The sequence below is a fragment of the Chrysemys picta genome, chromosome 3 (genome assembly GCF_011386835.1).
Source record: "Chrysemys picta bellii isolate R12L10 chromosome 3, ASM1138683v2, whole genome shotgun sequence".
NCBI lineage: Eukaryota > Metazoa > Chordata > Testudines > Emydidae > Chrysemys > Chrysemys picta.
Window position 1 is genome coordinate 140,647,549 of NC_088793.1, and position 26,706 is coordinate 140,674,254.

At 42.0% G+C, this 26,706-nt stretch overlaps 1 protein-coding gene across 4 annotated transcripts in view; it reads left to right on the forward strand.

Annotated features, from left to right (window-relative positions):
• KIF26B (kinesin family member 26B) overlaps window positions 1–26,706 on the forward strand; it is a 416,197-nt gene that overhangs the window by 251,084 nt on the left and 138,407 nt on the right. For all 4 annotated transcript variants that reach the window (XM_005300552.5, XM_042848410.2, XM_042848411.2 and 1 more), the window contains one exon: window positions 14,149–14,332. In XM_005300552.5, coding sequence (XP_005300609.2) covers window positions 14,149–14,332 — 184 coding nt within the window. The remainder of the gene's footprint in view (window positions 1–14,148; window positions 14,333–26,706) is intronic.

Below are 26,706 nucleotides of genomic sequence, written 5' to 3' on the forward strand. Positions count from 1 at the left end.
ACCTGGCCCTGCAAGGTGTTGAGCACTCTCAACTTCAATGGAAATCGAGGGCACTCAGCTCCTTAAGGGTTGTCAGGCCCTTTGCTGAGAGATTTTTTCCCCAGTGACATGAAGGTACATTGCTAAGACACCAACCCAGTAATTGATAAATGCTTACATTTGATTTGATTTAAGTTTCTTACAAAAATACGGAGCTGTTTTCCTTCCCATATTAAGCTAATGATAACCATCTGATTTTATGGTATCCAAACATAATGGTTTAGCTTGATTCCTGCATCAAGCATAGCGTGACACGTGTCTGACTCTCAAGACCTTGGAACTTTACAAGAACAGTCAAGAGCACTGTGATCATTGAGACTATTCTGTATGTAAAGCGAAATAAAGGCATTTAAAGAGATTAGAGGGATAGGGACCGGGACAGTAGTCAGCTGCAAACAAATACAATGTCACTCTGCACATACAGGAAGGATAAAGATGACCAGACTAAATATTAAAAGTAACAATTGATTTTGGGTGCCTCAATATTTGGTTGTCCTACTTGAGACATTTAGAATGAGTCTGTGATTTTTAGATGGTACGTAGTCATCACTTTCTTAAAGTTAGGCTCATTTAAGGTGGGCACATTGATGAGGGTGTACAAACACCACACCGGCCAGGAAAGGGTTAATGAGCTGTTGTGGGCTCAGGGAGCCCTGCCCTGCTACACTTGCAATAGATGTCAGACGTGGAAGGAGGGGTTAAAAGGGAAGAGCACACAGCTCTTATGGGGGCTGACCAGGAAAGAAGAGACTTCCAGCTCATGCTCTGTGAGAGAGGCCTGGCTGGATCCAGAAACTGCTTGAGAGACCGCTGCTTGCCAGAGCCTCCCTGGAGAAAGGTAGGCCTAACGAGGGACTGTTGTTTGCTAACAGTGCCTTATTTGTGCTGAAGGGTAAGACTGCGGCAGGTTGTGCCCTACCTAAAGGGAGTGGCAGCCAAATAAACCCCTTTTTGTTCATCCAGCCGAGGTCTTAGTAATGGCTTGTCCTGAGCCCAGGAGCAACCTCAGGAACACGGGGTGGTTAACGTGGACAGAAGCCTAGTCCCTGTAGTCTCACAAGCTGCTTCAGGCCCTGTTGCAGATGCTCCCATTTGCACTGTGTCAGCTGCACGGCCTTGGCCCACTGAGCCAGCAGGGCAGCCAGTGTGCAGCCTCCTGGGGTGTCTTGGCTCAGTTGGTTGGGGATATGCAAACCTGCCCGGAGGAGATGGAGAGAATGAGACATCCAATACGACCAGCTTCATATCAAGACTGATGTAGCCAGGAAGGTGCCTGTTAAAGATAGTTTCCATCTGAAGGGCCCATCCCTACTGTTTGCTGTATGGAAGATTCCCCAAATTGTCCCTGGGTTTCTCACCCTTTGAACTCCTGTGTGGGAGACAGCCCCAGGGTGTCGTAGTCCTAGCACAATGGTCTCATTTCACCAGATTCTGATTTTGCTTATTCTGATGTAACTCAAGAGTAACTCCATTGTAACCAGTGGATTTACACGGTGGTATCTCTGATATGAAATCGAAATCAAGCCTATTGATTTCAGTAAGTTTTTCCTGTGTGAAAAAGGGCTCTGAATTTCTGGGGTCAGGCCTTGATCAAGGATTGAAGGATTTGGACCTATTTTACTGTCTGTTACAATTAAGCAGTAAGTCACAACAGTGAATTTCTGGATGATTATAGCCCAGCTGTATTGGAGTTCAGTCATTAAGGCACTATATGGGGCCTGTGTGTGCATTTAACCACCCAAGAAGTAAAAGATTGCTCTGACATGTACAGCCTGGATAGCTTTATTGTTGCTATGAAATTGACTGCATACATAAATATAAAGGAAACAATAAGGCCCAAGTGTTTACTGGGCATTAGAGACATGTTTATGGCATCTTTTACAATGCAAGCAGAAAGCTCAAATTGTGTCCAGATTCTAAAGATACTGCACAATAATCAGGGGCGGCTCTAGGCACCAGCTAAACAAGCTGGTGCCTAGGGCGGCAAAATGTATGGGGCGGCAAAATGCTGAGCTACCAGCTCCTGCCTGGGGGGAAGTGGCCGCTGCCCGCAGGAGAGCAGCGTGAACAAGCCGAGGAGTGGCCCGTCCTCTGCAGCCGGGGCAGGACCGCGCTACCGGCTCCGCCTGGGGGGTGGGCGCTGACAGCAGGAGAGCGGCGGAAGCCGGTAGCGTGGCCCTGCCCCGGCTGCAGAGGATGGGGGAACATGGCGCCCAGGCGGTCTGCTCCTCCTTGGCTTGTCCCCGCCTCTGCCTCCTCCTCCTCCTCTCTGCACCGCCTCCTGCCAGGGGAGGGGAGAGGGGAGCGGAGCGGCAGCCCGGGCTGAGCCCAGCTCGTGCCAGGGCCAAGGCAAAGCCCAAGGATGAGCAGTGCTGGGATCCAGCAGCAGCCCCAACCCCTGGCCCCGGGAGCGGCGGTGACCAGAGATGACTCCACCTCAGGCCAGATCTGCAGCAAGGTAAGAGTCGGGCCAGGCGGGAGGGTCGGGACCCCTGGGGAGCTTCTGCCTGCTGGAGCCCCAGAGGCTGCTGCCTCCCTCCCTCCCCAGCCCCTCACAGCACTCCAGTGCCTGGAATCTCCTTCTGCCTCCCCTCCTGCAGGGGTCGAGTGACCTGGCAGAGAGGAGCAGCATCTGCCCAGCAAGCCCAGCACCTCTTCCTTGGTTCCTCCAGCCCCAGAGCTCTCTACATTGCATGCCCGTCGGGCTCCCAGCAGGGTGGCCTCAGGGTGCCGGTGTCTGGAGTCTCCTTCTGCCTCCCCCCCCTGCAGGGGGCGAGCGACCTGACAGAGAGGGGCAGCATCTGCCCAACACCTCTTCCTTGGCTCCTCCAGCCACAGAGCTCTCTCCATTGCATGCCCCTCGGGCTCCCAGCTGGGCGGCCTCAGCGCTGGGAAAACGCCAGCAGGGCTGGGTCCAGTGTGTATCCGAGCTCTTGGGGAGCTCTCTCGCCCCAATGACTAACGCCTTATCTACGGCAAGTACAGTAGTGCAATAGGAGTGTGACGTGAAAAATATCATGTCATGTTGTGACACAGTCACTCAAATCATGATTACGTGTGTGTACTGTGCTGCCCTATCGGTGCCATTTGCGCTAATTTCCGTTTCGCGTCGGTGCCAGTGGTTATAGGGCTAAAATGCCGGGACAAAAATGAAAACGACTTTTTGGTGCTGCTTACCGGCAACAAAGAGAGAAATGGCAAAAAGAATTAGAAAAACTATCTCGTACTTCAAAAAAGTATTTTAAAAAAGTCGACAATCAAGGAGAAAGCTCTAAGCAATGCATTGAAGGTGATTATTCGTCAACTGATGAAGACCGATCGAACCAAAGATTACCTTTATCAACTGATAAAGATGAACAACAATCTGACCAAAGATTATCTTCACTAACTGATAAAGACAAACAATCACAATCCATCCAAAGATTTACTACTTCAGCTGAAGAGTCCAGAAATGAAGAACTGTTATCCAAATCTAAAACTGAAGAACAATTATTGGAAGGTGGAGAGACTGACATAGGATCGGATCCAAGTACATGGCCAACAATAATTACTGGTACAATGCAAATTATTATTGTGAAAAAAGGTCCTTCAAAACTAGATCCTACATTTGAATATCCATTTAATGAGTCAAATTGTCGATTTTTGCCATCCAGTATGAAGAAAAAAATGAAAAATGGGGAATAAATTAATAGATCGTGGTTAGTATATTCACAGACCAAAGATGTATTTTTTTGTTTTTGCTGCAAACTGTTCTGTAACTCGGACATTTTTCTGGCAACTGCAGGTTTTAATGACTGGCTAAATTTGCATCAGCATTTGAAAGAACATGAAACATCAAAAAAATCATTTACGCTCATTGATATATTGGATTGAGCTGTCTAACAGATTACGTACTGGTACAACAATCGATGCGGTACAGCAACGTCAACTAAATTCAGAAATTCTACGTTGGCAAGCAGTGTTGGAACGTTTACTGGCAATCATTAATTTCCTAGCCGAACAGTGCCTCGCATTCCGTGGATCCTCGGATATTTTATATGAGAATAACAATGGAAATTTCTTAAAATTGGTTGAGTTATTGGCAAAATTTGATAATGTTATGGCTGAGCATGTACAAAGAGTGAAAGATGGAGAGATTCACACCCATTATTTGGGTAAAAATACACAAAATGAGATAATAGAATTAATTTCTAATGGAGTGCGTAATGAAATTTTATCGAATTTGAAACATACCAAATATTACTCAATTATAGTTGATTGTACTCAAGATCTGAGCAAAACCGAGCAAATGTCAATAGTTTTACGATTTCTGAAAATTGATGAAAATACAGAAGTGAAAATTTGTGAACATTTTCTAGAATTTATACCAGTGAATGAAACTACTGGGAAAGCCCTCACAGATGTAATTCTGCAGAGATTGGAACACTATGGAATACCTTTAGAAAATATGCGCGGCCAAGGGTACGATAATGGCTCAAACATGCGAGGACGACATGCAGGTGTACAGCAAAGAATATTGAATTTAAACAATCGAGCTTTTTTCATTCCTTGCTAGGCGCATTCACTCAATCTGGTTGTCAGTGATGCCGCCAAATCATCTAAAGATGCCGTTTCATATTTTACCACAGTGCAAGCAATTTACAACTTTTTTAGTGCTTCCACACACCGTTGGGCAGTCTTGAAGAAGCATCTTGAACAAAAACTCACACTTAAACCTCTGAGTCAAACTAGATGGGAAAGCAGGATAGAAGCTATTAAACCATTCCGATATTCATCAGGAGAGATTTACGATGCACTATTCGAAATAAGCCAGGACTTGTCATATGATCCTTCATTTCGACATGAAGCTGAAACATTGGCTCAGAAAATGATGCAGTTTCAATTTTCTTGTTGCACGGTTATTTGGCACAATATTCTAAATCAAATTAATTTGACCAGTAAAGTTATGCAGAACATAACCATAGACATATCCGAGGCAAGAAGATTTTGAATAAAACGCTGGAATATTTAAAAAAATACCATTCAGATAAAGGATTTGAAGAAACTGCCAAAGAAGCAACAACAATAGCAGAGGATCTTAATTTTGAACCAACGTTTGTACCTCAAAAATTCATTCGTCCTCGGGAAAAAAACAAGACAGTTTTGTTATGAGGCTCATGATGATCCTATTCTCGGTCCAAACGAAAGGTTTAAAGTTGAATGTTTCTATTGTATTTTGGATGTAGCTATAACTTCCATTGAAGAAAGATTTTTGTCAGTTGCCTGGTCATTGTGAAACTTTCGAATTTTTATACGATATTGGAAATATTAAAAATCAGTTTTCCAAAGAAGACCTCATGAAGCAGTGCCAAGACCTACATTAACGCTCAGTACTGATAACGCTGCTGACATTGATGCAGTAGAATTGTATGATGAATTAATAGCTTTATCTGAGCTAATAAGTCCTAAAACTTCTCCTCTAAAAGTATTAGAATTTATAGCAAGAAATGATTTTTTCACTCCAAACACTGCTATAGCATTACGCATTCTTTTAAGATTACCAGTATCAGTGGCTTCTGGTGAGCGCAGTTTCTCAAAACTGAAATTACTAAAAAATTATTTGAGGTCCACCATGTCTCAAAATCGTATGTCAGGACTGGCATTAATTTCAATTGAAAGTACTATTGCAAAAAATTTAGATTTCACTGACTTATTAAAAGACTACACAAGTATAAAAACCAGAAAAATTCAGTTCATATAAATTCTTTTAATTTATGAGAAACTGGAAGACACTAACGTTTTTCATTACAGTGTATAGTTGAACTCAAATTGTTTGTTATTGTGTTTTTGTTAAAATTAAATGTTAAAATTACACGAGTAGGAAATTGTTTTATTTCACTAACTACAAATTCTCTGTTTTCATTTTTTTTTTAATTTTAAACAGTCAAAACAAAACTGCAAAGTGCAAACGTGTAAAAGCCAAAAAAAAGCGCGGGGGGGGGCAACCAAACATTTTTTTGCTTGGGGCAGCAAAAACCTAGAGCCGGCCCTGACAATAATTAAACACAAACGCTAAGGGTCTGACAGGAACCTAGAAATTCAGGAAACTTTCAGCTGACAATTCTTATTCCATTCTTATTCATCTCACTGGGCTAGATTGTCTCAGCGCTCCTTTGGCTGCACTGGAATTAAGACAGTGTAAAACTCCCCTAATTCTCTGTTTGGCTGTGCTCAGATTGTAATTCCAGGTGGGATGATGAGAGCAGAGGCTAATCACCCAGTACTCCCGCTGCTTGGAAGGGGTCAGAAAGGGGTCTAGAGTGGAAGAAGCCCTGACTCTGCTCCTCTTCCCCTCATCCATTCACCAGCCAAGCTCATGGAACAATTTAGTTACTCTGTGAAAAGAGGTGAAGTAAGCTACTTCCCCCAGAACAAGGATCTGTGAGTTACAGTTCATGCTCTGATCTGCTGTTGGAGCGATGCACCTATGTTAGCTCTTTACTCGGGACAGGTTGTAAAGTGACAGTTTAGCCCCTTATGCCAAGATATTATTATATATTGCCAATAAATTGCCTAGGGAGGTTGTGCAATCTCCGTACTTGGAGATTTTTAAGAGCAGGTTCGACAACACCTGTCAGGGATGGTCTAGAACAGGGGTTCTCACGACACATTTTTTGGTGGCCTCAGAGTGCGACCACCACCTCTTGCTGGTGGCTGCACTGACATTTTTTCCTAAAATACTGAATTAACTTTAGGAAAAACAAATCAATATGCACATATACACGTCCAAATCATTGTCATTTATTTATGTAGGATTTTTTCAGACTCAGTAATACAAATAATTTACAGCGGTCTCTATTCTTTACTGGACCTAAACAGAATAGAAACAGAAATAGGGTACTTGGCATGTTCTTGTCTTTTTGTTGATTCTTTTGCTTTTTTGGTTGCTTTTTAAAAAAAAAACTTCCTAGATAGTAAGTCTACGGCTGTGAAAAGAGAGATTTGTATGTTTGTTAATATCTCGTTTCACAGCAGACTTACTCAGCCCCAGCAAGTTCTGGCTCAGATTAAGCCCTGGATGGGGACATGGGCAGGGAGGCTGCGGGGCCCAGGGACGATGGCATGGGTGGTGAGCCTGGGATCAGAGCCTGCTATTGCATGGATGGAGCCCGAAGCCCCATGGCCAATGCCTGCCCCACGCCACAGGGAAAGTGGGGAATTCACCACCCGCCTGCACCTCCAGCGTTTGTGTCTCTGGAGAGGGGCAGGGCCCAACCCCCACTGGTGGCCCTGGAAGAGGGGCCACTGCTTCCCCCTCACCCCCATCACAGCCCATGAGGCTGTGGCCGCATTTGAGAAACGCTGGTCTAGAATACTTAGTCCTGCCATGAATGCAGGGAACTGGACTAGAAAACCTCTTGAGGTCCCTTCCAGTTCTATGATTGATTTCTGTTAATTACCAACACTTCAGAGCTTTAGGAGACATAAAGGAAGACCTGGCCTATGCACTGAGGCCATTACAGTCAAAATGGAAAGACTAAGGGCAGACACAAAAACAGTAGGAACTCCGAAGATGGTGTTAACATAGTATCTTTCTCTTAATAAAATGTGGAGCCAGCATATTACTAATATAGATAAGTGCCTCAGGACCGCCCAGAAAAGAAGCATGTTCTAAGTAGAGTGACCTTGTGTTCCTGAAAACCAGGAATGTCCTGCTTTCATGACTTATCCCTGTGTTCCTGCTGGTTTCACAAAAATCAGTATTTTGTCCTACCATTTGTAAACCACTGAAAATTGGCCACTGGAAGGGAACCACTAGCCTGCAGAGCTATTGAAATTGGCAGCAGGTTGGCTGAGGCATTGGTATCTCAAGGACCGCCACCCACAGTGCCTGCCACAATGATTGAAGCTTCTGAGTTGTGACAGTAATAATAAATAGTAACACTATGTTGGCTGTTACCTTTGTTAGTTTCATTCAAGCCACTTCTTTTTCTGGACCTGCATGCTGCGATGACTCATTTTAAAATGACTGCATATATCTCAAACATAACACACAGCATGCAGATCATATTTGCCAACACTTCAATTGGAAATAATCAAAACAAACTGCAGGCTTCCAGTATACCTTTATCTGGCATTACACCAATTAGCAAGACTCATTTGCAGATTATATCTCTGCCAATAGGTGGCAATCGCAGTTTCTGCTTTTGCTGCAGCAAAAAGTGTGGCCACTGATTTTGAGTGCCCAACTTGACACCGTGGAACTGCCATACATAGATGTCTCAAGCTGGACACCCAGAAACGGATACAACCACTGTTAGTGGTACCTGTGAAAATGTTGTTTGGGCACAAACACTGGCAGCAATAGATGGGGCTAGCAATTTCCTTATTTGTTGCAATATTAATTTTTAAAACTTCACTGAGTAAATATTTAGGGTGTTTGTGAAAGGTGCTGCTTTCTAACTGTGACTTTTATCCATTTTCTAATAAAGTTGTAACAAGCAGAAGGCAATGCATTTCTGGATGACTAGAGCACAGCAGTTTAACTACTAGAGAAGTGTACTGATCTCCATGGGCCTGAATGTGAACTTGGTCCTTCCTCTGGAGAGCAGTTACTCGCACACCTAGAAGTACAGTATTGCTATTTTGAAATGGAATTTGTACAGAAAAATAAGGAAAATAATTAGACCTGTTCCTTTAATGAACATTGCTAACACTAGAATCCCCATCGCTGGAGGGTTTTTTAGAACAGGGTAGACAAGCATCTGTCAGAGATGGTCTAAGTATATTGTTCATCCTGCCTCGGTGAATGAGGCTGGACTAGATGACCTCTTGAAGTCCCTTCCAGCCCTCCATTTCTATGATTTTGTGCCCTCAATATGTATACAACGGCATCTTCGGTATTAGTCTCTATCCCGGTCACTGCGTACATGTTGGTTGCTTTTTCAACTATTGCAATGCAGCAAGCAGTTGTTTTTATTGAGTTGTCCACAATGATACTAAGATCTTTTTGGTGAGCAACTGCAGTTAATTTAGAAGCTATCAACGTGTATAAGTAGTTCAAATTGATCTTTCCACTGTGCATTAACCTTACTTGTCAATGTTGAATTTTTACTGGTGCCCAATTACCTAGCTTTGTTAGGTTCTTCTGAAGTTTTCCATAAATATTTCTAGGCTTGATTCACCTAACTAATTTTGTCATTTGCAAATGTTGCCACCTCGTGTTCTCCTACGTTCTGACTATTAATAAACATGAAGAATGGGTTTCATAGTACAAGCCTTTGGGTCACCCCACTATTCACTTCCTTCCTTGTTAAAATTGAGCTTTGAATTCTATCCTTTCATTTCTGGCTCTTAACAAGTTTCTGAGCAATGCCTTTTGCCCTTCTAACTCTAAGAAATTACCTCTAAGCAATTTCTTCTTGGTTTCTTTAATAAACCCCAGTGAGGGTCTTTGGCTTTTTAAAGTCCATATCAATTATGAATTGACTTCAGTAGGAGCAGCAAGCTGACCACTGATACCTTTTGAAAATCCCCCTGCACATACACAGTTATAATGAGAGAGGAGGAGATGTCTCAGCTTCTGAGTATTTGGGAGATGAAAAGTCACTCCTGACCCCCACAGGAACATGGTCATCTCTGTTAAATTTGGTGTAAAAGTTGACCCCCAAAGTAGTGAGCCCTGTCAGTCTGCCTAAAGCAGGGGTTCTCAGGACAAATATTTTGGTGGCCTCGGAGAATGGCCACGAACACTTGCAGGGAGCCACTCTGACAATTTTTCCTAAAATACTTAATTAACTTTAGGAAAAACAAATAAATATGCACATATACATGTCCAAATCAGTGTAATTTATTTAATGCTAGCTAGTAAGTCAGTTGTGAAAAGTGATATTAACAAACATACAAGTATTATTTTTCACAGCAGCCTTATTTAGCCCTGGCAAGCCTGGGGACAAATTAAGCCCCAGAGGAGGTGGCAGCAGAGGCCAGAGGCAATGGGGGGGATTGGTGCGGGGCAGGGGAGGTAGCAGGGAGCTGGAGCCTGAATCCCCGCACCCAGAGCCTGCCATCCCACTATTCCAGGGCTGAAGCCCAAAGCCAGAGCCCTGCCATCCCTGGGAAGGTGGGGAACTCACCTGCTGCCTGCTTCTCCAGCATTGTGCCCCAGCAGTCTTCAGAGAGGGGCAGGGCCCAACCCCTGCTGGCGACCCCAGTAATCAAAACCAAGGTGGTGCATTCAGGAGCAATAGGGAGGGGGAGGGACCACTATTTTGCCCCCAACCCTCACCCCATCACAACCCAGGAGGCTGTGGCCACAAGAAAAGACCCTGGTGGCCGCATTTGAGAAATGCTGGCCTAGAGGTAGACCTCTTCAGTACAGAGAAAAACCACCAGATAAGCTAGATCTTCAAAGCTAGAGTGACCAGATAGCAACTGTGAAAAAACGGGACTGGGTGGGGGGGTACCTATATAAGAAAATGTCTCAAAAAACAGGCCTGTCCTATAAAAACGGGACATCTGGTCACCCTATTCAAAGCATTTCCCCTTTCCTGCCAGTGGTCCTTCTATCGTATTTGGATTGAACTTTGAGTAGCTTTTGAACATCCTTTCTACAATCTTGGACTCTAGCCCTGCAGTGAGATCCTTGACCATTGAGCTTCAAGCTTTCACAAAGTCCCCAATACCACACACAGGTATTACTTCACACTATACTGTATCCCATTACAGGAGTGGGCCCTTGGTCAGGCAATGGAACAGTTTAAAGTGGGAATCGCTAGGATCAGATGACATAATAATATAGATCTGGATATTGTCAGCCTACTGGTGATCTATAGGGCCATGCTGCCATTATTATTACTATGTCACTTAAAGGCTCCAAGTGAGATCAGATAGATAGTGAACAAACACATAGTAAGAGAAGAGCTAAAGCGCTTACATTCTAAACAGAAAAGACAGATAATTGGTGAGAGGGAAAGCAGAGGCACAGAAAGGTGAAGTAACCTGTCCAAGTCACACAGCAGGTCAGCGGCAGAGCTGGAACAGAATCCAAGTCTCCTGACTCCCAGTCTAGAGTCCTAGCCACCAGACACCAACATGAATAAATATAATGAATCTCCAGGGGATTCCAGAGAGTCCCCAGAGCTGACGATGCAACACCACGAACTATACTTTCCTGAAAAGAATGAGTTGGAACCACTCTGACGCAACTCTACCCACCCTCACTAGCCCACACAGCCACATCAGCGTTGCTTTGGGACTAGCTATTTCCAAAGCAATTGATAGCGGGCCATACTGACTACTTTAGGTCCATCATGCAAAAGTCATTCAAATAAATTAATTGGTAATGCAAACTAGCATCATTGTGCAGCCAAAAGCCAGTTCAAATATGTGTAAAATATATTTTTATTCAGAAGCCTCGGGAGGTATCCACTGCCTTACTGCCTTCTTGATCACCTTTCAAAACCTGGGGGGTAAAAAAACATAAAGCAGTGAGATGTAGCATGTTGCTATTAAATACGTTTTGCCACTTGCAGGCCAAAAAAGAATCCAGGGTTTTTCTTGAATGCCATCCCAAAGGTTATAACTGTCAAACCAGGATATAGTTCTGAAGTTTGGAAAAGGCCAGTTATCCTACAAGTAGTTTTTTCCTTTAAAGAAAAATGTCAACTATGGACTTCATTGGCTCAAGAAATAGCTTAAGAAGATACTATCAGTATAGAAAAAGGGAACAACACAATGTTGGGGAAGAATAAAGTGGCATGAGAGAGAGAATGACTGAACCAACTTAGAACACAATTCTGAGGAAATATGCTCACTAGCAGTTTGACTTTTACCCTAGGCATGAGTTAATGCAGTTGCATGGGTGTAATTGAGGGTGTAATCTGGCCTGCGGTGTACAGAGCAGTTGCCTGTCTTTACAAATAGACTGCTGAGCCTAAAGACATACACACAGCAGTGGATTTCTCAGGGCGCGTAGCTAGAGTTCTATCCAGCCGTACAGTTATGTGCAGTACAAAATTTTGTTTGAAATAAAGGTGTCAACATATTTAGGCCGGGACCCATTGGAAACTACGATTCAGCATGACCAGTGTTACCAATCCTCTCATGAACACATCTGAAATTCAAGCCAAGACTATGATGTAGCAAAAGATCAAAATGTGATGCAGTTCTTTTGGCAACCTTTTTTGGGTTGTTTTCTCTGTCTTCTCTCTGAGGAAGAGGAAGAAGATGATCATAAAAGGGAAGGTTAGGTGATAAAGTTAGATACTGGAGGAAGGGGATGGACAAGGAGCTGGAACAACAGAAGGTTCCAGTGAAAAATCAGTGACAGCAACACTGGCCTTAAGCTCTCTCTCTGCCTCAATTTCCTCATCTGTAAAATGGGGATAATAATTGCTTGACATGGTCACAAATACTCAAAGCTGAGATGAATGTATATATAAACATGTTTTACTGTATGTATTCTTTGGAGTAAATTGATTTAATCCGTTTCTGAGGTTTAGATTTGGCTGATTTGTATGGATCTGACAATTGTGAAACTTTGGTCAACAAAAAAGTCAGACAGGATTTAGATTTTATTCTGATTCTCATTTACACTCTGGCACATTCATACCTACGTTAAGGCCCTTTTCTGTTGCTAGAACATGCAGCGTCAAGGACGTTGGTGTAATTGAGAATCAGGCCCCTAGAGTTCAGAATGATACATGCATCTCAGCTTGGAATATTTTGGAACAGATCATGTGGAGCTGTGCTAATTTACACGAGCTAAGGGTCTGCCCCATAATTATGCCCATTTTACAACTAGGGAAACTGAGAGACAGAGCAAAATAACATCAATATTATAATATACTTGGTTGCCTAGCTAGGGATACCAACATGGAGTGTGTGTGTGTGTGTGTGTGTGTGTGTGTGTGTGTGAGAGAGAGAGAGTGTATGCAAAACAACATCAATCAAGTTTAATTGCTGAATCTTTTCTCAGAATTAGAAATCTGTGCAAATAAGAGAATGTGACCAAATATTTTTTTAATTGCAGTAGAGTAAGAATCTATCACTCTAATGCAGGACAGCTTAGATTTTTGATTCAAAGGCTGGACAAAAAAGCAGCATTCTTGTCCAAAGTTATGTTGCTAAAACAAAGTCGAAATTATTTAAACTACTAAATTGTTAGTACAACTGTAGCTTGTGTGCCTCTCTTCACCTCCTTGCAAATAGCATAACTTTGGCCACCACATGTTCAGATGTTAGACTGGTTATTTTTTATGAGGTGGTAGAATTTTAAAATAGCTTGTGCAAGGTTTCTTACACGTCAGTTAATTCACCTGAGCTTTTAATATAACTAACATAATAGTGGTTGCTTACATCCAACCATTCCACAACTATTCATTCTCTAACCAAAGGCTTATGGGAGACAAACAATTCTTTGTGAACAGAAATAGCAGAATGTTCCACTGATTGAACTTAATTTTATAACATAAATTGCTGTATCACTCATTAGCTTAATTATAGATTCAGGAGATTTCCTGCAGACTAAATTGGAGGACAGTATAGAGAAAGGGGCCTGATTTTGATCCTACTTATTGCATGCTGCTGTAAATCAGGGATAACTTCACTGAAATCAGTGGAATTATACCAGTGAAAAGTTGGTGTAAAAGAGATCTGAACACAGTTGCCAACTTTCACGTGGTAAATAAGCACCCCAACTTTCACAATAAGCCAAAAATCAAACTAATCCCATTTCAAAACAAGGCCAAAACAACCCAATCCCTAAGAACCCCAACACTCTATGTGACTAGATCCCCCCGGCATGCAGTCTCGGACTGTGGTGAGCCTGCTGTGCACCCCGACTCTCTCCCCGCCTTGCCCTTGCTTGCTGGGAGCCGATCAAAAAAAAGAAGCAACAAGTTGTAAGCCAAAAACTAGCCAACAAGCAACTCACAAGCCAATTAAGCCAGAAACAAGCCCAATTTCTGTGGTTTTTTGCCACAGGTTTGGCATGTCTGGATCTGAATCACTTTTGGAGTCAGTGAGGTCAAAATTGGGGATTCTCTGTACATGAGAAGCTGTGAATACATTAGTTATAATTTGTTTTCTGTAGAGTTTTTATTTTACTCAATGTTTTTTTCCCTACAGAGCTGCTCAAAAGTTGAATCTGTCATCCAAAAAGAAGAAACATAGGCCATCTACATCATCTGCGTCTGAATCTCCTCTCTTCTCTACCAACTTCAGCAGTATCCTTCAGACTTCCCCACCCCCTGCACCACCATGTTTGCTGAGGGCAGTCAACAAAGTGAAAGACACCCCAGGGTTGGGCAAGGTAGGCCTCAGACTCTCTCTAAAATAATTATTTTTCTCCTCTCAAAGAACAACGTCCCATGCAAAACATTAATAGAGTACTAGGCCTGTTGTGTTCTTCTTCTTTGCCATACCCTGAAACTTGTCTTCAGTATCCACTCAAAGGTCTGACCAATTGGTTGCTAAATGCAGGTGACCTTCTAATAAAGCTGGAGCAAACTTGTGCTCAATGAACCAGACTCAGTCCTGTTGGCATAACACAGGTTTCAAACTCCTTGCTGTGATAAATGAAATAGGGGTGAAACGACAGAGTTGTCTGCAACCCCAACTCTACCTGGGGCCTTGAAGTAGGTTGGACTCTATATTGACACTACAACTCAGTCTTATCTTCTGTCAATTGATTCCCACCCCCCATCAAAACCCTTTTAATATACTGATTAGCTACAGATCCTTCAGTACATGATGGCAGCACCAGGCCAGCTTGAAGGTACATTGATATATCTTCTCTCCCAGCCAGCCTCCAATGTTGGGTCACCTACGGTGTCCTTCCATGGTTGAAGCCTCGGGGCGAGGTAGCTGCTTGCCTTACCTGAGGGATAATCCCTTCTTTAACCCCCAGTACAGATACCCTGCCATCCTAGGGGTGAGTCTGGTCCATTACACTGGGGAATACTTTGGGACAGTTGCTCAAGACAGGAGTTTGTTTTAAAAGGTAGTCTCTTATACAGGTTTTTAGTATATTATGCTTTTCTGTATTCATCAAGTGCTAAGTGAAGACACTGAATTTGTTGAAAACCGCTTTCCTTTTTAGCAGAGAAATGGTAATGTTCAATCTGGACATACTGTCAGGGCCGGCTCCAGGGTTTTGGCCACCCCAAGCAGCCCCAAAAAAAAAAAAAAAGCCGCGATCGCGGTCTGCAGCGGCAATTCGGCGGGAGGTCCTTCGCTCCAAGCTGGAGTGAGGGACTGTCCGCCGAATTGCCGCCAAATAGCTGGACGTTCCGCCCCTCTCCAGAGGGGCCGCCCCAAGCACCTGCTTGCTGGTGCCTGGAGCCCGCCCTGCATACTGTACACAGAATGTGCCTCACTGTTTCCATTGCTGCCCTTGGGCACTAAGGGAACGAGTCAGGCAATAATACGATTTTTCACAGAACCACATCCATTATTTTCGTGGATGGCTTATGTCCATCTTAGAGGGCTCATGGGATTTTTTTTCCCTCCTGGTTTGGATGAGAAGTCCTATGTGGCCCTGCTACTGGTACCACTACTTCAGTGGGAGCTGCAGGATTGGGCCTAACTATTAGTTGTTCCAAGCATTTAGTATGACAACCTGGTACAAGATTTGAACAGTCCTGTTTTGAGTAATATAATCTTTAGATGATTTCCACTGCAAAGTTTTCTATGTCCTCCCAGGACTCTTACATTTCCAGAATCAAGGTGAATTCTGTCTGGATAAGAATAAAGTTTGCATTTACAAATAGTGAGGGATGTGCTCCTGGAAGCAAGGGACCAAAAGCAGCATTGGGCCTAATCATGCAGTCTTTATTCAGATAAGTCTTGTTGACTTTAATGGGATTTTTTTCTTGAGTAAAGGCGTCAGGTTTCTGTCCATAATATGGAAAGGGCATTGCAAATATACACGTACAGCTCTGCCAATATACTTCAGTTCAGACCTGCAACAGTCCTGCTATTCTATCTCTGGGCCTCCATTGAGCATGGAGTTCCAGCTGTATGGTAGTTTTTTTTTATATCCACAAACAGAGCCAAGATTAGCCTGTCCTCCAAAGCCATTTACATTTGGAACCCAAGTAAGGAACTAAGTCTGTGGGAGTAGAAGGGCATTGTATTAACCCATTCTGCTATCCAACCTAACTCTCTCACGTACAACCCCATTTTCTCCGATTGTAACTCCACTCTCTCCACTGTAATAAATGAAATAAAACCCAGGATAATTTGGATTCTAATCTTCATTTTGATACTGTGATAGTCTGAGCCTTTTCGGAGTCTCTTTCCCTTCCAAAATCCTGTCCCCCTTGGGAACCTTACTCCAGTCTTTCAGGATTCACAGGTATGGGGGGACCTGGGGAAGGTTCAGTCTCTGAGTTTTCCTTTTAGAGAATCTATAGGGGTCTGTCTTATTTATGGTGGCAAGGTATGGCAAAACCCTCACCCAGGATTTAGTCATATCTTCTATCCCTGTCTTCAGTGGTGGGCTTATACCTGGTCTGGTGAGTCCTTGTGGGAGGTGGAGGTTTACATGCTGTCTTCCTCCCAGCGACCCTGTTGTAAGAATCCGCTAACTCTGAAGCACAGCCGTTTTCCTCCTGGTTTCCACCCATTCCAGTAACAAGTTCTCCCTTTTAAGCTTGCTTCCTCCAAATGGAGCAGGCTCTGCAGTTGTGCCTGTTCAGTACCAGTTGAGCCCAGAGGAGCTTGTTAGCCTTCTCCTGATTGGGATGAGGGCGTGCCCCATCCAAGGTACACAAGAGAATATTTCTTTCTAAATGAATTTTTTGTCATTTAGTACAAACTGATATATTTAGGAAAGAACCTATACAAAGAGTCATAAATGAGGGCTTTTTAAATGATTTGATTGTGCTTCTTCAAAGAAAGTCATTGTAACAAATTAGATTTAATTCATATAATCAAAACAAGTGAAAACGGTTAATTCTGAAATAGTTCCATATCAAAAAATGTCTAGTCTTCATTTCCATTTCTGTCCTCTTCTATTTCTCCTATGAGTTACCTTATAACACTGCTCTACAGCCAAAATGCTTCTGAAATAAATGTAGTCAAACTTCACTAATTCTGGGTCACTGAGAACGAAAATGATGTTTAAAATTGTTGATTGGCTCTAGTTTTCAAGATATGCTATTGGGTCAGTATATACGACCCTTGACTTGGGAATGGCGGAGGATAAGTGAAGGGAAGGGATCTCAATTTAAACCAGAAATGACTAAAATACATCTTTGACTGGATCTATGAATAAATCTATGACTGGGTTTGGACAGTACTTACTTTTTAGGCAAAACAATGAATGATGCAATCTGAAGCTGGTATTGTATCATACATGATATGAATTGCATCATGTTATTCCTAGAAGTCATGGATGATGCAATCATAATGAAGCTTATGTCACTCTGCTGAATAAATTGCCCTATATCAGCTCTAGAAATCATACAGTGTCGTGCTCTCTTATTTGTCAGTGTTTGATTTTGCAAAGGGACACATTTCTGTTTAGCCAAAGTGAGCAGAGATGCCTCGTACTTGTGTGAACAGTGCAGATAACTTCTGCTATGTTTGTGGTGAAGTGACTTTTGCATCACAAAAGCGCAGTATAACCACTATGGTTAAGAAAGCCTATCACCTTTAATTTTGGCTGCAAAATTGGAGATCAGGACAAGAGGTGGGCCCCACACATATGCTGCAACAAATCTTCGCCAGTGGTTGAACAGGAAAAGGAAATCTATGCCTTTTGCCGTGCCAATGATTTGGAGAGAGCCAACAGATCATACCAGCAATTGTTACTTCTGCATGGTGCCTCCAGTTGGGAAAGGTGTGTCAAAGAAGAAAAAGTGGACTGTGCATTATCCAAACATTCCATCAGTTATACACCCAGTACCCCACGGAGAAGGACTGCCGGTTCCTGATGCACCAGAATCATTCTCACTTGAGTCAGAAGAGGAAGAGGATGAAACTTCTGGTCCTGAACCAACAATATCACAGGACCCACATTTTCTCCCATCCTCCTCCTCTGAACCACACTTCCTAACACAAGGTGAACTGAATGACCTTGTCAGGGATTTGGAACTACCCAAGAGTAAGGCAGAGCTGTTGGGCTCCAGACTACAGCAGTGGAATCTCCTGGCAGGTGATGTTAGGGTTTCCATGTTCCGTGGTCGTCAAAAGGATCTTGTCCCATTCTTCATGGAAGGTGATCTTGTAGCCTGCAACAACATTGATGGTGTGATGGCAGCCCTCAACATCGTTCACGATCCAGATGAGTGGAGACTGTTCATTGAATCATCGAAGACGAGTCTTAAAGCTATTTTACTGCATAATGGCAATGTTTTGCCATCAATTCCAGTTGGTCATGCAGTCCATATGAAGGAAACCTATGACAACATGAAACAACTTTTGAGGTGCATAAACTATGACCAACATCAGTGGCAGCTTTGTGGCGATTTGAAGGTTGTTGCTCTCTTGCTTGGTCTGCAGACTGGATACACAAAGTACTGCTGTTTTCTCTGCGAATGGGATAGTCGTGCAAGAGATTCCCACTACATCAAGAAAGATTGGCCACTCCGACAGTCATTGGAGCCTGGGAGGAAAAGTGTTCAGCATCCACCACTTGTTGAATCAAGGAAGATTTTGTTACCACCCTTACACATCAAGCTGGGTCTGATGAAGAACTTTGTCAAGGCCATTGACAAAACACAAGCAGCTTTCAAGTACCTCCATGGAAAATTTCCAAGGTTAAGTGAAGCTAAGATAAAGGAAGGTGTCTTTGTTGGTCCTCAGATTCGTGAACTTCTTCGAGATGATGCATTTGACCATGCGCTGCGTGGCAAGGAAAAGACGGCATGGAAAGCCTTCCAGTTAGTGGCAATACATTTTCTCGGAAACAACAAGGCAGACAACTTCAGGTTGTTGGTGGAAAACCTCCTCAAGGCATACAAAAGCCTTGGTTGCAACATGTCACTAAAGATATATTTTTTGCACTCTCATCTAGATTTTTTTCCACCGAACTGCGGAGCAGTGAGCGACGAGCACGGCGAACCATTTCACCAGGACATTGCAACAATGGAGGAACGCTATCAGGGCAAATGGAGCCCATCAATGTTTGCAGACTATTGCTGGACAGTGACAAGAGATGCTCCATTTAATGAATACAAGAGACAAGCCAAGAAGCGCCGAGTAGACACTGAATAGGACTAAACTATGTACATAATAGTTTTTTGCCTTTTGTTTCATAATAAATTTTATTTATATAACCCTTTTGCTGATTTTTAAAGTATTACATAAACAGGACAGGTGAAATATTATCATGTAAAGCAACCATAAACACATGAAAAGACCTAGGTTTACAATTTATGATTAAAACTCTACTATCTACACAATATACATAGACATAAAATGTAAAAACTTAAATATCTTAGAATATCTCAGTAGCCAATCAGTTGTTTTAATTGTCATATTTGAATTCAGCACATCAAAATACATAATAAATAGCACATTTTATCTCTGAAGCAGACGACTTCTCAAAAATTGTAGACCAGTGTAATTATTATCTAAAGCTCATATACGTTCATCAATTTTCCTCTGTAGCATAATTGACATTTTAATATGTCAGGGATAGGAATGAGGCATAATAAATGGATAATTGCAGATGGAGAATGTAGTTTGCCAGTCAGACTGTGGAGACCTCCGATCTGGTGATGGGAATTTTCAACCTATTGGATCACTGAGACATTATTATTTACATACTTTTTGTTTGACAGTGCCCTGCTTCAAAGATAGACATTTCCTATATGGCTGTTCAAGAAGCTCTGTTAATTTCCCCCACATCTCCTTTCAAATATTTGCATTTATATGGAAGTTAAAGTGTAGATGGATGTGAAGGATGTGGAGTTAGGTTTAGGAAATTCAAGACTTTACTTTGTTGGTTGGGATTGTGGCTGCTCTGTTCTGGAATAATGGGAGGCTATCAAAAATGACCAGTATAGCAAAGCTCTGATTAATTGTGGGTGAGGACTGAAATATCTGGCTATTTGATATTAAGTTGTGATACAAACCAGGTTTTAGCCATCAGCAAAATATTCAGAGGTATTAAGGTTACTTACCAGCTCAGATACAAAGGTGGTAGGTATAGAATAAGAATATAGATTGACTGATGTATTAGACTTAAAAAGTAAAGTTGGGGTCAGGTGCTTAACACCTTTCCGCACCCAAGACTGTCCATAAAACATACTGTAATTGACTGGAATTTGGAACAAGCATTGTCTTCTCGTTAACATTCAACCCCAGAGGAGGAGGAAGATAAAATACAGGGCCTGTTTCAGCACTGATTAACTCTGGTTTTTGAATGAGTGTACTTCCATTTCTTTCAATAGAATCTCACCAGTGTCAAACTGGAGCAAAGCAGTGAAGAATAAGACCCATAATCAGGAAGCTATGAGAAGGAAAAATAGATGTCTTGATTGTTCTGTGGCCCTCCTCTGTTGCATTCATTTCCAACCAATTCTAATTAAAGAAAGAGATACATGGCCTGTACTGCAAATAAATTAGCAATGGAACACACACATCCATCCATATCTAGCCCACAGGTGCTTCAGCTTCCATGTAGTAGTGACAGTAGCTGGCTAGTAACCAGATGTTTGTGTGGGATCCCCACAGTTTTACAAAAATAGATTGAGTTGTCTTTTGGGCATGAATGATAATCCTCTTCCATAGCATGCAACAGCTGGAGCCACTACACTTGCTTCTCCTTTGCCCCCATCTCTGAGTCATTGTCATATTCTGTACTCTTGTTCACATCTGGGTTGCAGATTGGTTTGGTTGGATTTAGATATACATATGGAGTGTAGTTATACTCGCTGTTTGCACATGACATCTCTAAATTCTTTTATACTTTTATCTCAGCAATATATATTGTATGTTAGTCTTTTTTAGTCAGAGAACTGAGCAGAGGAGCAGAAAGGTGCTCTCTGTATGATTGACAAACAATACCAGGATTTCACTCAGCATTAGAATATTGTGGTAAATGTTAGAGCTGGCTGGAAAAATATTTCCTCCTCCCAATGGAACACTTCAACTTTTTGTCTAAAAATTAAAAATCAAATGTTTTGTGATTTTGGCCAAAACCTGAAAACTTTCAGCTTCCAGATTTTCAATGCAAACTTGAAATTTTCTGCAGAGCAGACACTTTTTGTGAGAAATTTAATTTTGTCAAAAATCCAATTTTCCATTGAAAAACTGTTTCAATGGAAAATTTTCAACCAGCCCTAGCAAATGTACTGCTTGCATGCAGCACTTGGGTTTTTCATGGCCTGATGTGGTTTCTGTTGTTGTTTTTCTGCAAGTAGCCTTACGAAATTCTGCCACTGAAAGATGACCTTTGTGTCAGGGGCAGAGACCAAATGGTTGTTTGCTCATATACTGTATTGTGATAAAAGGATTGTTTTTTAAAGCTGAAAATAAAATAGTAATGCCCTGTGAGTGAAATTCAGCCCTGGACAGATGGCTCCCATAGGGATTAAGTGGGACTTAAGTGATGCATTACTCTAATGTGGATGCTCTGCGTAGGGGTGAATTTCAGCACATTGGGAGAAGCTGAATACACTTTGTAATACGTAAGCCTAACCACATTCTGACTAACAGAACCACTGATAGGCAGATTAATAGCTGAAGTAGCAATTGCTCCTGATTCTGTCCATTTTCCATTGTCTGCGCCATGATTAGAGATATATTTATTAATTGCTTTTAATTTCTTCAGTGCTTGTCCCAGTCTCCAAGTACTTCATATTATTTAAAAACACTATTATTTGGTTAAAAAAAAATCCCAAAATTTGCCATACAATTCATGCCATTCATGGAATACCCCATAACAGCAGAGACTGGCCTTCCAAACAAACACAACCCCCAAACCAGAAACCCATACCAAGATTTCACCAGACCCTAAGGCACCTCCCTTCCAACACCCATGAAAAGATATAGGCTGGATTTTCATAAATCCCTAAGAGTTGGGCATCTGACTCCTACTGAAAGTCAGTGGGAGTTTGGCACCCAGCTCCCTCAAGCCTCTATGATTGTCCCAGTCATTTCCCAGACACAGAGAACAATGTAACTGGTGTATATTGCACAACATGTGTGTTACAATACTTGCTTGTATTTACATTAGCTATAGTTTTACAGATCATAGATTATTTAAATAATCCTTGTCAGAAAGTGTTTCCAACAGTTGTTTCGTGACCTCTTTTAACTCCCTAACTCCTCTTTAGCACTTCATTGGAAAGCAAAGACAGAAAGCTGGATTGAAAGGAAGAAAACCAATGTATGTCTTGATCAAACCATAGGCAAAAAAAATCTTAGAGTAGAAGTGCTTGTATTTTGACTAGCGGATTTGTGGATGTGAGGAATTTGTTGGCAACATCCCCGTGTGCATTGAGTGGGTGTTTATGAAAATCCTGTGTTAAGGTCAGCAGAAAACTAGATGCAACTTCTGAAATACGTACAGTAGCTCCCTTCATTGACATCCATTTTGAAGTTTTTTAAAGTGAAGCAGGGGAAGGGTTTGTCTCTCCTTTGGAAACCTTCATCCGTGGGAGTACAGAGAGAAGAACGTTAACTGTTACAGGACAAATGAGATCTAAACCCATTACCACTTGAACACAATTTATGAGGGGAAGAGTGAAAACTGTTTCTTTTCAAAGTTGCCATGGTTACTGAAATGGAAAAAAGAAGAAATACCCCATGAGGCGTTTAAAGGACACGTGTGTTCATCACTGTTGTCAACATGATTGTTCTATAAATTAAATAGTTAGTTCCACTTGGAATGAAATCCAGGTGGCCTTTTGCCCTCCAGTTAGTTGCTCATAACTGAAATTTTCTCCAGCAAGCATGTTGGATGGATCTGGCTGAGGCTTTTGTACATTTTGGCCAGATTCCTTCTGTGTGCGCGCTACCAGAAGGATTTTAAATATTTTCTTTACTTCAAGCTGCTTTAAAAGACAAAAGATGAAATTAAGAGAAGTTGGAAGAATTGCTATAAACTATTACTCTCCAGCCTTCCCAATCATATTTTCCAGGTACAGTTAATTTGCACTAAATGAAAGCCCAACCAGATGGTGCCAGTGCCACCCTTCCACCCCTGTGCTGGAGCACTGGGCCAGAATGTGACTGGCTCATGCCTGGGTATGCAAGGGAGGGAGTGTGTATGTGTAGGAAACCTCCACTCATTTGTGCACCCACCACTGAAGGGATTGCCATTGTTATAGTTCCTGCTGTCTCCTAATGCAGAAACTACTCTCTGCCGGAATCCCTGCAGTGCAAGGCACCCCAAAAAGAGGTGAGGAAGAGGTTATTTTTCCTAACCTATGCCAATCGGCCAGCATTGCTGTGTGTCTGGGCCAGTGTTGTTAAACCCCTGGAAATGGTGTAGTAGTTATTGTATCACTGGGAGCTCTGGGGAAAAAATCTGCTTCAATGGAATTCCTGTGCTCAACTAGAATCAGAATTTAACAGTGAAATTTTACTTTCAAATCTGCAAGGCAGATCTCTGTTCCCACTGCTGATCTGAGAGCAGAATTTTGCCCTAAGTGGAAAAGATCGTTTTACAAACTGCTATGGCAGGAATTTCATTTTCCCCTTAATCTAAACAGCACAGAGGCTGAATAGAGCAACATAAAGAGACCTTTGACCTTTCGCCTCCTGTCACAATCACATTTTAGATTAATTTCAGCAAAATCAAATGATGGCTGACTCGATCAAAAAAAAGTGTGGGCAGTAGATCTCTTGGGTCCAACTTTGATGTTATTGCTGCAGAGTAACCCTATAGATGAGTCACTCCTGATTTACACTGCTGCAAACCCCCTGAGTGGCATTTCTTCATATCTGTGTCTATCTTGTATTCTTTAGTGGCTCAATAGAAAGTCTACCTGTGCTGAACATCGCTATCTCATTGAATGGTAACTCTTCTAAAGACTATGAATTACTGTTTAGTAAATTGTGAATTTTCCTTTGGTACCTCAAAATCTACAGGAAATAGTGTTTCTTTTCCCATTGAAATGGTTTAATGCACTGAGATACCATGGTGATGGGTGACCTTATACCCTGTTTCCCCGAAAATAAGACATCCTCCGAAAATAAGGCCTACTTACAGTTTTGCCTCTCGTTGTAATATAAGGCATCCCCCCGATAATAAGACCTCCCCGATAATAAGGCATCCACCGATAATAAGGCATTTTTCATTTCTGAAAAATAAGACATCCCCTGAAAATAAGACCTAGCGCATCTTTGGGAGCAAAAATTAATATAAGACACTGTCTTATTTTCGGGGAAACAGGGTAGAAACATAGATGGACTGAGGGAGTTTCTAGACAAAGCTCTTCAGTAAAAGAGAGAATGGGGTTAGCTTTAGAAATAAAACTGTTTACCTTATTCTACCACTGAACAGGGATCTTTGGTAGAAGAAAGCAGTTTCTTCTGTGATTCTTTAACATGGTTCTATAGCATAGTTTCCACCATGAAATTTGATTGTTTCACATGGATTGACTTCATGGTTTTTAGCTGAATTTCACTTTAAGCTTTGGAGTACAATTTAATAAAAGGTTTACACAAAACCCTGTGAACTGATACAATTGAGTTTTGCACACTTCTAATTGGCTTATCCACACAGTGTCCTAGACCTTGTGCTGGACATACGTTTTTACGCTCATTAGTGTAGGCTACTTCGTTGTGGTAATGGATTTGTGTGAGGTCACTAAAGGGCAAAGTAACTATAATTGCTTTGTAGACCACTAGCCAACCACCTGCTGTGATCCATGAGATTCAGTCAACACAGCTCCGCTGATATGGTTGCTGAAGTCTAGTGAATCTAATGAAAGAAGCTCCAGAAAGCCTTAACGTCTAGTCAATATATTAAGTGGTCTTTTCTGTAGGGTTGAAGAACACAAGGCATGTTATATTGCTTAAATTGTGACAAAAATACAGTAGCCATATTTTATAAATCTCTTACACAAATATAAATTACAATTCTTTTAGATTATAAAAATTCATCCTTCTTAACCGTTTGATTTCTTTGGACCTTTTATTTTTACTACTTTTGATACTTAGATCAAAATTGTACTCTCTGTATAATATTATTTTGTGGCATTATAGTAGACCTAGTTAATCACTTCCACTTCACTTCTGGAGCTTTCCAAAGTGCAGTTTAAAATTCCTTCCCCCCTTTTTGCTCATGTTTAAATCCCTGTAGAGAAGGTTAATAGAAATCAGGAAAGTCAAGATCAAATAATCTGAAAATTACAATGATGATTCTAGTAAAATGCTGAGTAAGAAATTTAGATGCTGAATACTTCCCCAAACCTAGGAACTTAGGTAGGTTGGTTGGTTTGTTTTTTAAGGTCTTATTAGTATGGTGGGCAATAGTATAGTAAGTGCTTAAGCCCACAGTATTTAATATGTATATTTTTTTTCTTAAATTCCAAAAGCCCATCTCCTCCTCCCAGCCCTTTCCCTGGGTGTTTGACTCCTCTCTGCATGTGTCCATGCGCAATGTTCAGTGGAACTGACAAGATGGTAAAGCTGTTGGAGGCTTCAGTATAGCACTGCTCTAACAACACTGACTAATGATCCAACTGAGCTTATTGATTCAGCCCCGAAGGTCACTCTGCTTTTCTTTTTCTTTAAAGGCCTGGGCTTTACTGTGTGCTTCTAACACAGCATTGATTAAATAGTCAGTCCAGCTGGGGAAGATCTGAGATTTTAATACTGTGAGTGCCTTGTGGACACCATCCCTCCCATTTATTCTCCTCTGCAAACCCATTTCCCCTCCCATTTGTGATTCCAACAGAGCATAGCTTGACAACTTCTGTCTTCGGGCATTCACCCATTCCTTTGCAATTCCTCTGAGGCATCCTTTCTCTCCATGCTCCATAACTTCATCTGCTTCCTTCCTTCCCCACTCCCTGGTGCCTCAGGAACAGCCACCACAACTATAGTTACTCAGTGGCTAAGAGAACAGGCTTGCTTCTACTCTGGATCTGTAACATTACTCCAGGACCATCCATCAAGAGGTATAAAAGCATGTCAGGCCCCATCCCCAGCTTGGCTGCTTAGCGAACACCATGAAGTCATCCCCAATCCTTGGTCTGATTTGGTACTAACCTGTAAACCAGTGGGGTCGCCTCCATCTAGTGAAGAGACAGCCAGACTTGCAAGTACCAAATCTTTGGGACTTGGTAAAAATGACCTTACTGGCTCTGCATTGTATCGCTGAGTATTTGGTCGTATGTGAACAAAGGGGGAAGGTGTGCGAATGCACATTTTTGATCTGATCTCAGGTGTAGAAGAGGTCCAAGCAGTGCCCCTTGCCATGCATGGCTGACCATTCTGGGAATTAGTCAAGATGCCACAAAAATAAGAGCATATGGGCACCTAAGGCTTTCTGTGGACCTTGGGTGCCCATATTGTAACATATTCTCCAGACCTGAAGAAAAGCACTATGTAAGCTCAAAAGCTTGTCTCTCATACCAACAGAAGTTGGTCCAATAAAAGAAACATTACCTCACCCACCTTGTCTCTCCAATATCCTGGGACCAACTCATCTACAACAACACTACAGATATATTGTATCACTGTTAGGCAGAACTCTGAATTTATTTCATTAGGGACTTC